This window comes from Elephas maximus, chromosome 7 (assembly GCF_024166365.1).
Source record: "Elephas maximus indicus isolate mEleMax1 chromosome 7, mEleMax1 primary haplotype, whole genome shotgun sequence".
Taxonomy (NCBI): Eukaryota; Metazoa; Chordata; class Mammalia; order Proboscidea; family Elephantidae; genus Elephas; species Elephas maximus.
Window position 1 is genome coordinate 113,527,855 of NC_064825.1, and position 13,236 is coordinate 113,541,090.

General features: G+C 36.2%; 1 protein-coding gene across 1 annotated transcript; it reads left to right on the top strand.

Moving 5' to 3' along the window:
* Positions 1-11,894: 11,894 nt before the first annotated feature.
* Positions 11,895-12,833, top strand: LOC126080745 (olfactory receptor 1030-like). Its single transcript, XM_049891922.1, has one exon. It carries the CDS (start codon positions 11,895-11,897, stop codon positions 12,831-12,833), a length of 939 nt encoding a protein of 312 aa, XP_049747879.1.
* Positions 12,834-13,236: the final 403 nt, after the last annotated feature.

The following is a 13,236-nucleotide window of genomic DNA, read 5'->3' on the forward strand; positions in this document are numbered from 1 at the left end:
ACCCATTTGTCAAGGTTTAGGACACAACCTGTGGTGAAATGGGAAACCAGGCATACCAAGGTAAAATTCTGCATTTTTTACTTATATTTTAAAACATAAACATGTAAAATAAAATGTTGATTACAAAGGTTTACATGCTTGTTAGAGTCATTCATTTTGTTTGTTAGTTTTTTTCAGTTTTTTGACTTTTAGGCATCTAGTGAAATGACATTTCTAGTATCTTTGGTAGTGTGTGGGGGCATGTGGCTATTTATGGACAATGAGTTGGGTTAGAGGTCATATGTGTCACTTGTAATTTGAGCATTTAATTGTGAGAAACCCCTCTTGTTACCTTTTTTTTTCTTTCTTTCGTGGCTATCACCGAGACTTAAGATGGTATCTGCTAACTGAGTTTGGGATCTTGAGGGAGGAGACATAGAACAGAGCCCTCGGTCAACTCACAATGAAAATGTAGAATGGATGAGAAATACTCTTTGTTTTTATAAACTGCAATGTTTTCTTGACTTTTCTTGTTTCCACATCATCAAGTAGCCTCTTTTGACTTATACAAATATTAATTACACAAAATCCAAACGTGCAGAAACACAGACATAGAAAGTGAATACCCCAAACCTTCAAAGAAATTTTGGTGTTTTGTTTGTGGTCTTCTACTCTTTTTATCTGTTTTTAAATATATGTTTATGTTTAATTAAAAAAAATTATGAATATGATTTAAAATCATTAATATAAACCATTTACATAGTTTGAAATATTAAATGCTATACAAGGCCCACAAACAAATAAATCATAGGATCCCATTTCTCTTCTCCCCACACCCAAATTCCTGTGGGTAGCACCTTCTGGTTATTATTTTTTTCTGATACTTACCTGTATATTTTTAATTATATGCTGTATTTCTGTTTATTGGTTTTTAAACTGTGGATGTCATCAATTGGTGTTATTAAAAAGAAGGTATTGACATTCTTTTACCAATTCTTGCATTCCCACTCCACCTTCACTACTTCTTTCTGCTCGTGTTTACAAGAGTCACATTTGAAGTTTTTGTTAAATCGATAAAAATCAATAGTTAATATTAAAGTTACTATGAGTATATAAGTCAGAATCGACTCGACAGCAATGGGTTTATGAGTACATAATCAGCAATCAGATGAGTTAAGTAATGCTCTATGAATGGAATTATTTGGTTTTCACAGAGCTAATAAAACTATGGATTCCTGTATAGGGCAAAGAATTAAGTACTTGGCTACTAGCCAAAAGATTGTCAGATTGAACCTACCTAGAGGCACCTTGGAAAACAGGCCTGGTATTCAGCTTCCAGAAGGTCATAGCCTTGAAAACCCCATGCAGCCCACTTCTATTCTGATACACATGGGTTCGCTATACGTTGGAATCAAGTTCATGACAACTAACAACAATACAGCAGTAGAGTTACATTTTGGAGGGAAGAAGAATCACGCACCAAAACACCAAATCAAACAATGAAATCGTTTTAGGTACTGGTAAGTGTTATGAGGAAGTAAAGTAAGACATTGTGGAAGAAAATGTCAGGGTGAGAAGTGTGGGTCATGCTAATGTGTTATTCTGCATGGAAAGGGAAAGTCTTTTGGAGGAGGTGACATTGGATTGAAGCCTAAATGATGAGAAGACAAACATAAGCAGATCTTTGGGAAGCATATCCAGCAGAAATGATAACAAGTACAGTGCTTCAGGAATGAACCTGACTTGTTGGGTTAGCAGAAAAAATGACAATGTACCTGGGGCTTAATAAATGGGGGAAATAATAGGAGGAGTTGCAGTCAGAAAGGTGGCCCCTTTGTTTCTTGCATGACGCTGCAGATTTCCAGAGTTGACATGGCAAATGGACTGCAACTTTGTGCTTATGTGTCTGTTTTCAGTTGCTGCCACTTGATATGTGGCTGCCATTCCATCAAGTTAGACAAGATGAGAGAATCAGTAATTTGCTTAACCAAGACTTATTATTATTATGATTCCTTTTGCAGCAGAGGGAATTTTATGTAACATTTAATGGCCTTTCTACTGCCAGCTCCAGGTTACCTCCACAGTCCCCCTTACCAATCGTTTCTGATTCAGCTGAGGCATTGCCCCCTTCAGCAAGATTTCTCTAATACATTTTGGCTGTGTAGTTACCACATCCAGATTCACCATGGGTTTAAAATTCTATCATTGGATTTATAACGTAATATTGTCATTAAATGTGTGTACATCAGTTTCTTCAATTTTTCTAGGAGGAGACTGTGCCTTTTAATCTTTTTATCTTTACAAACTTAAATTAGTGCCTGATACAGAGATGATGCTTAATGTACTTTCCTTGAATGAGTATGAAGTTGTCTATTTCTTCCTCTTTATGTATCTGCATTATCTATGACCAAATATATATATATATATATATTTTTTTTTTCATTGTGGTAATACTCTATCCCATTCTAACATGTAATCAAGGCAGAACAGTAGATGTTCACTTTGGATTAGTAAAATCAGCTCTTTATCCCATTCTGTATGTCAGATGAATGGCCTGCTGCAATCACATTGAGGGGAATCATTTCTTAGAGGGCTTTTAAGAATATAATTTTACTGGCACAAGACAGGGTTGATTACACACTGTTGTTGTGTGCCATCCAGCCGAATGTGACTCACAGTGGTGCTATAGTGACCCTGTGTCCTTTATCATTGGATGGACACAGATAATAGTGAACACTGAACCATAATGAAAGAATTTCAGGGAAATAATTCTGAGCAATGAATCTTTGTGACAATGCATCTTCCTTGAGATGCATTCAAAATTATATACTACTATAGGAAAACAACTTCTAGCTTTTATCGTCTTCACCGGTATTTCATTTCAATCTTCATAATAATGTTATAGTTCAAAAACCAAATACATAGTGCAATAAAGTAACTTTCAAGAAATATAAACTAGGCAGACTGGGAGAGAAAAAAGGGAATGGATGAGTTATGATTTGAGGTGTTGGGCAACAGAAGGGACTCCATTACTGCTTAGACAGGAAGATATTTGGTGAGAATTTGGCCAACTGGGGTCAAGAAAGTACCAAATGTGTAACAGAATAAACCCTCTTCATGATCTTCATATATTTAAGCTCACTGGGAAAACCCTGCCTGTGGACAGAAATTCATAAACTTTCTTTATGTGCAGTGAATGACTGTTTTGTGGGCTGCTTTGTCCTCACCAGCCATCCCAAGATTCACGTCACCTGTTAAGACATCCTCCTCAGCTCTTTTGCTCTTAACAAAAAAATTTGCTTCACATCAGCACGGCATGGTGTGAAGGGAAGGAAATTGGTTTTGGAGCTATTCAGCCTTGGGTTTGAATCCCAGTTCTATGACTGATTTATAAGTTGTGTGAGCTTAGAAAAATTACCTCCCAGCATTAGTTTATTCACCTGCAAAATGTGTATAATAACATGCATCTGGTGTGTTTTTTGTGAATAATAAATAATATGTGTAAAACACCTTTTCCTCAATTATTTGAGGCATATCTTCTCTGGGCTCAATTGTGGACCCCATGTTAGCCACTTTCTCCAAACATGGGAATCATGACACAAAGAATAAATTAAATATGTTGATCAATCTTTCATTTGTTTAACACCACTTATGGATGAAATTCCATGTCAGACACTGTTGTTGTCATTAACAGGTCATCTATCCCTCTTGAGACCTGCCATAGCACTTTGAGTTTTTGTTCTGAAAACTGTGCAATAGTTAAGTTCTCTGCTGCTAATCCAAACGTTGGAGGTCCCAATCCACCAGCCATTCTGCAGAAGAAAAGACCTGGCAGCCTGCTCCAGTAAAGATTACAGCCTAGAAAACACTATGGAGCACTTCAACTCTTTCCTATAGGGTCTTTCTGAGTCTGAATCGACTTGGAGGCACATAACAACAACAACACTACAATGTTTGTATGTATGTATGCACATATTTACATATTTCAGAGAGCCCATCAATTTGCAAACTCCTTCATATCAAGGCTATCTTTTTTGTTTGCATTCTCCATTCTAAGCAGCATTGAATTTTTCACTTAGTGTATGTTCAGTATATACCAAGTATAACAAACAACATAGGCCTTGAAATGTTGAGAACAATTACTTGCTTTTAGTTTAATGAGAAATTAAGAGTATCCTCAGAGTAATTTAGGCTCGATATATAGAACTGGCTAACATGCTGCCCTAGTACTTGGAGAAGACAGTGGCTTTGAATCCCAGTGAAATGTGAAATATGTTTTATTTTATTTCCTAATATCCTCATTCAAGAAAGTATAGTAGTACCAATCAGAATTTCTCCTTTTGAGTGTATTCTCTACTGGGATTCCACTTCTAATTGCTTCTTCTTTATGCACTTGAGATTCTCCTGAAATAGCTGTTGACATCAATAACTTGGGTATAAGTCCTCCAGTCCTGGGCAGAATTTGACGCCTGAGGTCATCACAATACCCCCAAAGAGACACCCATCTTTTCACAGGTAAAGGGGAAATACGTTTGTATATTGGTTTTCAAAACCTAGTAATTTTTGTGTCCTTTTCATTAAATTGTGTACGTTTTAGATAGTGATGTATTGAAATACTTTTGAGGAAAATTTGTAGAATTCATTTTCCATGAAAAAAAATCAATGGGGTGTTTGCTTTGATCTGTCTTGCACTTTTAATATACTTCCTGCTAATTTGAAACATCCTGGTAGAATTCCATAGTAAGTTTCTCCAACAGATGTTTTGTTAATTCCCCAGTAATAATTTCCTGTAGTGTGACCATTTTCCTAATATTGTCAATTTCCGTAAGAAAAGAACAACCTGGAAATAATTTAAGGCTATGTAGATACATTAATTTTTTTTTTTTTTTCAAATTTTCTCGCCTCTAAGAAGTAACCAAAAAAAAAAAAAAAAATCCATTGCAATTGCTACTCATATAAGAGTAGAACTTCTCATGGGGTTTCCAAGGAGAAGCTGATGGATTCAAACTACTGACCTTCTGGTTAACAGCCACAGCACTTAATCATTGTGCTATAAGGTATTTAAACAGACCTTTCCTTGCGACTTCTAAACACATGGGAACATTGTCTCTTACTTTTATCGTTTGGTGCTGAGGAGTTTGGACTAGATCTGGAAGTCTCTTTTGGTTCTCTCATTTTGTAAGATTGTGGTTCTTTACACTGACTTGTTACTGTCCAGGACTGAGTTTTTCACAAGCAATACTTGCTTCCCTGATGCATTTTTACCCCCACAATATTGTTCTTGTTTTTGCCTTTCAACCAAGGTCCTTGAGATAGGAGTCAATCCTAATCATACTCAAGGAACTAAATTGAATGAAGGGCCTTTTAACATGAAGTTAATGAAGAGGGTTCTATCTCTCTAGGCTACGCACGTAGTTGTAGAATCATTTCTGACTTATCTTGAAGGCTGCCGACTGTATTTGAGCATTCACCCTGGGTGTTTCTTGCTCACCAGCAGCAGCCTTGCAGTCCTTCTACATCGTCAATATCTAGCTATTAGTTGTTTCTGTTTGTCATAGTTCCACAGTTCTAGAATTGAAATGATTAATGATCATTGGCTTACACTAAAAGTGACATGTCCCTATGACCAGTGAGACACCATTTTATTCTAAGGGTAGTGATCTTTTCATGGTTGCAAAGCTCTTAAACAACTAAGTCAATACTAGAACCAAGATTTTGGGCTGAAGAAATAGCTTATGGGCTGAGAGTGGCAAAAAGAGCTCTTGGTTTTCTTCTTGCTATTTAAGTCACAATTCCTAGGCACTGTCCTAGATTCTAGAGCCCTGGTGGTGCAGTGGTTAAGAGTTTGACTGCTAATCAAAAGGTCTACAGTTTGAATCTACCAGCTGCTCCTTGGAAACCCTATGGGGCCATTCTACTGTGTCCAGTATGGTCACCAAGAGTTGGAATCAACTCTACAGGTTGTTGTCCTGGATTCTTGGCTCAAATTTCTTCCTATTCATAACAGATCATTGATACCTTGGCTGTTTGTCTTTCCTCTCATGCCTCCACTTCTTTGTTAGAATGCCTGTTATCAGTACCTCATTTGTACCTGTTATCTGTACCTCAATAAGAACTTCAGTTCATCTCCTGTTTATTCATATGTTTCTTCCAGTAGCCCATAGTGCATGCCAATCACTGAAGCAGAATAGGTAGGGAATAATATTAGAATTTTTTACCTTTTTTTTGCAACAGTTACCTTTCCACAAGAAGTCCATTCATCTAAGAGAAATCAGTGGACTTTCCTAGGAAAGTAGCACATTACAGAGGAAAATCACTAGACTTGGAGCTAGAATATCTGAGTCCTTTTCTGCTTCTTCCGTTTCTGTGCTCTGAGCTTGGGCTGTAATATACTTTCTCAGCCTGATTACTCGCTTACCTAAGTCTATTGCTTCTATCTTGTCCACCACTTTCTTTCAAGCAATCAGCACTGTGTCTGGAACATGAAAGATGACCAGTAATTATAAACATTCATGCAGAAATTAATGAATACTCACAAGGTCATACAAAGTGAGTTAAAGTGCTTTTTGAATTATAAAATTTCATGATAATAATTGTACAGTTGTTGGAACACTGTAATTTTTAATAGCTAAGAAAATGACATTTGAAATTAGAGGTTCAAGGAACCACTTTGAGTTCCTCAGATGTGAAATGAAATAAAGTAATACCTATTTCAAAGGGTTTTTATTGGAATTGAATGAGATAATATATGCAAAATATGCTAGTATGGTGCTTGGAACATAAGTCATCATTTTATCCGTAGTAATACTTATTATTTTCTCGTTTTTTCTTCAAGAAAGAAAATTAGTCAGGCCAATTAGTTCCATTGATATTACCAGGACAGATATAAAGAATGAAGTGATATTCATATTGATTTCCTTAGCCTGCTCAGAAGGGGTCAGAGGTTTTATACTGCTTTCTGACAAGTTTTCTGGTAATGACATAAGCTAATGTCAGAATTGTCACTTGAAAAAAGAACAGTTAGATGTGAACTTTATTCTATGCAATTCTTAGACTATGAAATTTTTTTTATAAATTAATTTAGAGATACTAATGTATTAATATTTTTTACTTTTATCTTGATGTATATATATTTTTTATTATATATTTAATATAATTTGTGACAAATTCAGCAAAATACATGTACCCTCTACGTAATAAGAAAAAAATGTATTAGGAATATACTTACATATTGCCACTATGCAGACTTAGAAATTATTTCTGTAGAATGTGAGGTAAAAATGTAATTTAATATTTTATCTGGCTAAATAAATTAAGCAACAATTATTGAAATAATCCTCGTCTGAAATACAACTTTTGTCATATATCTAGCTACGTATGTGTGCAGATTTATTTCTAGAATTTCTGTTCTAATACACTGGCCAATTTTTCCAACTTGGTGTCAATAACACACTGTCTTTAATACTAGAGTTTTTTTTTTTATAGCGATTCTTCATGTATAATGATAAACTTCCTGCTTTTTTTTTTTTTGGAAGATATTCCTTAGTCTTAACTTTTTCACATAAGTATTAGAATCAGCTTACCTGAAAAAAAAAAATCTTTTTAGGTTTTTGATTGGAATTGAGTTGGCTACATAGATAATTTTTGGAGATTATCTCTTTGCAATATTGAATCATCTCTTCAGTGAACACAGCATACTTCTCCATTTTTTAGATCTTTTTAAGTATAAACCAAAAAAACCAAACCTAGTGCCATCAGGTCGATTCCCACTCATAGCGACACTATAGGACAGTAGAATTGCCCCGTAGAGTTTCTAAGAAACACCTGGTAGATTCAAACTGCCGACCCTTTGGTTAACAGCGGTAGCACTTTACCACTATGCCACTAGGGTTTCCTTTTTAATAGATCCTGTAAAGTAAAATAAATTTTTACCTGTCATTTTTTTGTATTGATTTCTTTGTGCCTTATAATTTTTGTTACTCTTGTACATGATGTCTATGTAAAATTATTTTCAAAACTCTTACATAGGAATAAAATTGAATTTTGTGTATTGATCCTATACCAAAAACCAAACCAAACTTGTTGTCATCAGGTGGATTCCGACTCACAGAGACTCTATAGGATGCAGTATTTCTAACATTTATTTGTACATTATTTGGCATTTTATATTTAGATTTAAAGTTTTGTGGGTAATGAAAGTTGTTTTCAAGTGCTACTTTGTTTATTATCTTCATGCACTAGCTATGTCTTCCAGTTCAACATTCAATAGGAATATTCAGCAGAAATTGTGATTGTGAGCATCTTTCTCTTATTTCTGATTTTCATGGGATGTTACCAATACTTCTCCAAGAAAATATAATGCTTTTCAGGTTAAGGAGGTTTTCTTCTGTATCTAAGTTTCTAGTCTCTAAACAATAATTGAGTGTGAAATTTTATGTAGTAATTATTTGTATTTCATAATATGATTGTTTTATTTTATTTTTTAATGGGGTGAATGGCATTTAGAGAGATACATACTTATGAGTTGTCAGCGTATACATTGTACATAATGCCATGAAAGCGATGATTTCATCAAACAAATGATGGTATAAAGTGAAGAGTAGAGGTCTAAAGACTGAGCCCTATGCCTCCCCAACCCCATTTGTAACATACACCTCATTGAGGAAGACAACAAGGTATCATAAAGCAACTGAGAAGGAGTGACCACTAAGGTAGGAGGAAAACCAAGAAATTGTTATGTCATGGAAACCAAGGCAGTGAAGGGTATCAAGAAGGAGTTGATCAACCTTGTCGAATACTTGTTGACAGGACAAGATGAAGGCTTGATGGTTTTAACAAGAGCAATTTCAGTGCAGTGGTGGAGAAAACAATCTAGGGATGAGTTGAAAGATAACACGCTATGAACCATGAGTTGAATACATGCGATTGAGACCATGAAGGGATTTAAGTTATCATAATGACAAGGACTAGGCTGTTATCATAACTGAGTGACTGTTTTAGTGATGGACAAAGTTCTTGAAACAGAATGTTTCAAGATTGCGAGAAGCCACTATGTAAACCAGAGACTCCAACAGCCTGAGACCAGAAGATCTAAATGGTTCCTGGGTGCACCAATGATTGCCCTGATAGGGAACACAACTGAGAGTCCCTGACAGAGCAGGAGAAAAGTGTGGTGCAGAACTCAAATTCATGTAAAAAGACCAGACTTAATGGTTTGACAGAGACTAGAGGAACCCCCAGAGATATGGCCCCAAGACTCTCTGTCAACCCAGAACTAATACAATTACCGAAGCCAACTCTTCAGACAAAGATTACACTGGACTGCTGTTCTTAGGTGCCATTGAGTTGATTTTGACTCATAGACACCCTATGCACAACAGAATGAAACATTGCCCTATCCCATGCCATCCTTACATCCTCATATTTGTTACTGCGGCACTGTGTCAATTCATCTCACTGAGGGTCTTTCTCTTTTTCTCTGACCGTCTAGTTTACCAAGCATGATGTCCTCCAGGGACTGATCCCTCAGGATAACATGTCCGAAGTATGTGAGACACTGTCTTACCATGCTTACTTCTAAGGAGCATTCTGGTTGTACTTCTTCTAAGACAGATTTGTTCATTCTTTTGGCAGTCTATGGTATATTCAATATTCTTTGCCAACACCACAATTCAAAGGCATCAATTCTTCTCCAGTCTTCCTTATTCATTGTCCAGCTTTAGCATGCATATGAGGTGATTGAAAACATCATGGCTTGAGCCAGGCCCATCTTAGTCCTAAAGACTGGACTATAAAACATAAAATAATACTCATGAAGAATGTGCTTCTTAGTTCAAGCAGATAGATGAGACTAAATTGGACACAGAAGCCCAGGGTGGAAATGGCAAATGTGCTCTCACATTATAAGGATTGTAACTAGAGTCATATAACAATACATGCATAAATTTTTGTATGAGAAATTAACTTGAGCTGTGAACTTTCACCTAAAGCACACACACACAAAAAAAAAAAAAAAAAAGAAAAAAAAAATTGAGAGAAGCCAAGTTTATCTATGCATATATTGAAGTGGCCAAGAATTAAGACAAGAGTAATAATGAACCAAAAAAAAAAAAAAAAAATTTTTTTTTTTTTAATACTGAACACACTATTCACTAAAAGTGGGACAAGTTTGCTCTAAAATCCTAGAGAAATAATGAGAAATAATAAAAGAGTTAATAACTGGCAGCAAAATGAAGTGTAGTGGGTAACATAATCTGATGATATGAGATTAAAAGCTGCTTCTTTTTTTTTTTTTTTAAGAATAGAGACAAAATGACAATGAGAAGTAAGGCGAACACTTGCCCTCCATGCAGACCAAGTGGAGAACAACAACAACAACAAAAAAAATCAACCATTTCATCGGAGCCCTACAGGGGAAATATTTTTTTCTGGGTAGAACAAGCAGGAAGTTGAAGGGAATGTTAAGAGACCAGGTTGAAGACAAAGCAGATTTTGCTGAAAATATATTGTTAATTCCAGAAGATACAGAGTCTCAAGAGAAGGGGAGAGATGAAAGAAATGGAGAGATTATGGGAACAGAGCCTGATGTAGATTAGAGTGGAAGAGATGAGGGGTAATTGTGGATGCTTGGGTTTTTCATGCGTGACTGAATAAGGGTTATCTCTAACATTAAAGTCACAATAAGCCCTTGAGGATATATGCAGATGGTAGTAGTGAGAGTCCAAGTGTTAAGGTTAAGAAGGAACAGATTTTATGGGGATCTCTCTTCACCACAAGTCCTTAGGTGTTGCAAATGGTTTGTGCTAGTCTACTAACCTAAAGGTTGACACTTCAAACTCACCTACTGGCCCCATGGAAGAAAAGTTTTGGCAATCTGCTTCAGAAAAGTTTATAGCCAAGAAAACCCCATGGAAGAGTTCTGTTCTGTAATACATGGGGTAGCTCTCAGTAGTAATCAACTCAAGCACAGGAATGTTTCACTCACCAGAAACTGACAATTTGAATCCAACCCATTGTGCCATGGAAGGAAGGTCTTTGCAAAATTCTACAGAGTGCAGGTCTACACATGGTTACCATGAGTTGGAATCTATATGATGGCTATTTTTTTTTTTCTCTTCAGTGCAGAGGATTAAGTTAGAAGGCCAGAGAAAATATGGTCTTAATTCCAGTGTGCAGGTTCTTTCTTGCCCCCTTTTGTGGAAAGGGAACCCTAGTGGTGCAGTGGTTAAGAGGTTGACTGATAACCAAAAAAAGTTTGGCAGTTCGAATCCATCAGCCACTTCTTGGAAATCTATGAGGCGGTTTTACTCTGTCCTATAGGGTTGCTTTGAGTCAAAATTGACTCGATGGCAACTTTTTTTTTTTTTTTTGATTGTGGAATGGGGAAATTTCTTTCAGTATGTGTGCTGACTTTTGTTAAGGGAACACGTAGGGAAGCTGACTTAAACACAGGGAATCCTTTAAAACCCTCTTTACCAGACTTCTTTCTTAGTCACATGTTTAAGGCTATACATTGCATTATAAATATCACTTTCAAAGAATCAAACATTTTGATATAGGTCTATGACATAAAAAAAAATAACATGATATAATTTTAATTATGATTCAGTTCTAATGATTTATAAATTGTTATTTTAATTTCTTAGAAATGTTATTGAAATTTTTTTTAATTTTCCAACTTTTAAATTTTATGAGTTAATTTTATAGTGTGATCACAAAATACAGACTCAATAAAATCTAATTGTTTCAAATTTGCTTCTGCTTGCTTTCTAGTCTAACATGTGAACAAATTTTGTGAATGTTTCCTGGAACTTTTACATAAGGTGCAATATTTAACCAAGGTTTCAATGATTAAGACATACTTCCATATCTCTCCTTAGACAATAAAACCAAAGCCTCACGTATGAGACAAAGACATGTCCAGAAGAAACTACACTGAAGTGACAGAATTTATTCTTTTGGGTCTAACAAGCCACCTGGAGCTGCAAGTTGCCTTCTTTGCACTGTTTCTTGTGGTCTACATAGTCACTGTGATAGGAAACCTGGGCATGATTGTTTTAATCAGAGTAGATTCCCGACTTCACACTCCCATGTACTTTTTTCTCTCAAGTTTGTCTGTGTTAGATCTCTGTTTCTCCACGAATGTCACTCCCAAAATGCTAGAGAATTTCTTATCACAGAAGAAGACCATCTCATACGCAGGTTGTTTGATGCAATGCTATGTTGTCATTGCTGTGGTCCTTACAGAGCACTGCATGTTGTCTGTCATGGCATATGACCGCTACATGGCTATCTGTAACCCACTGCTCTACAGTAGCAAGATGACCAAGAGTGTCTGTGTCCGCCTGGTCATTGCCCCTTATGTCTATGGCTTCCTCCTAAGTGTGATGGAAACCTTGAGGACCTACAACCTGTCCTTCTGTGGTGCTAATGAAATTAACCATTTCTACTGTGCTGACCCCCCTCTTATCAAGCTGGCATGCTCTGACACCTATAGCAAAGAGTTGTCCATGTACATAGTAGCTGGCTACAGCAATGTTCAGTCCCTCCTGATCATCCTCACATCCTACATGTTCATTCTTGTTACGATCCTCAGAAGCCATTCTGCTGAGGGCAGAAAAAAGGCTTTTTCCACATGTGGCTCCCACCTCACCGTGGTCACCATCTTCTATGGGACCCTCTTCTGTATGCATTTGAGACGCCCCACAGAGGAGTCTGTAAAGCAGGGTAAAATGTTGGCTGTGTTTTATACCACAGTGATCCCCATGCTGAACCCCATGATCTATGGCCTCAGAAACAAAGATGTGAAAAAGGCCTTGAGAAAAGCAATACGGAAACAAAAACTGGGGAAGTAAAAGTGTTATGCTACCATTTAAAAAATCCTTGAAGTACTATAAGATATTGCTGGGTTAGATTTCACACTTTACGCTAGTCCTGAACACTAAATTTCAAATTTTCTTGTTAGACATCTGGCTGGGTTGAAATTCCTAGAGGTAATGATTGAAACGAGAAGACTAGGACATACCACGTAAACAGTTCATTCTCATTCTTAGTTTATCACTTAGTGTCATTTCTTGCAAAAAAGAAAAATATATACTGGTCTAAAAAAAGAATTTTTGTTTTATTTTGTTATCAGATAAAAAAATATTTCTGGAGACAGGTAGCCTCTGAGTCGTATGCTAGCATTATTGTCTTAGGTCTTTAGACTCCTTACTGCCTATTTTATTTGGAACATTGTTTACATTCCCAAAGTCGCTT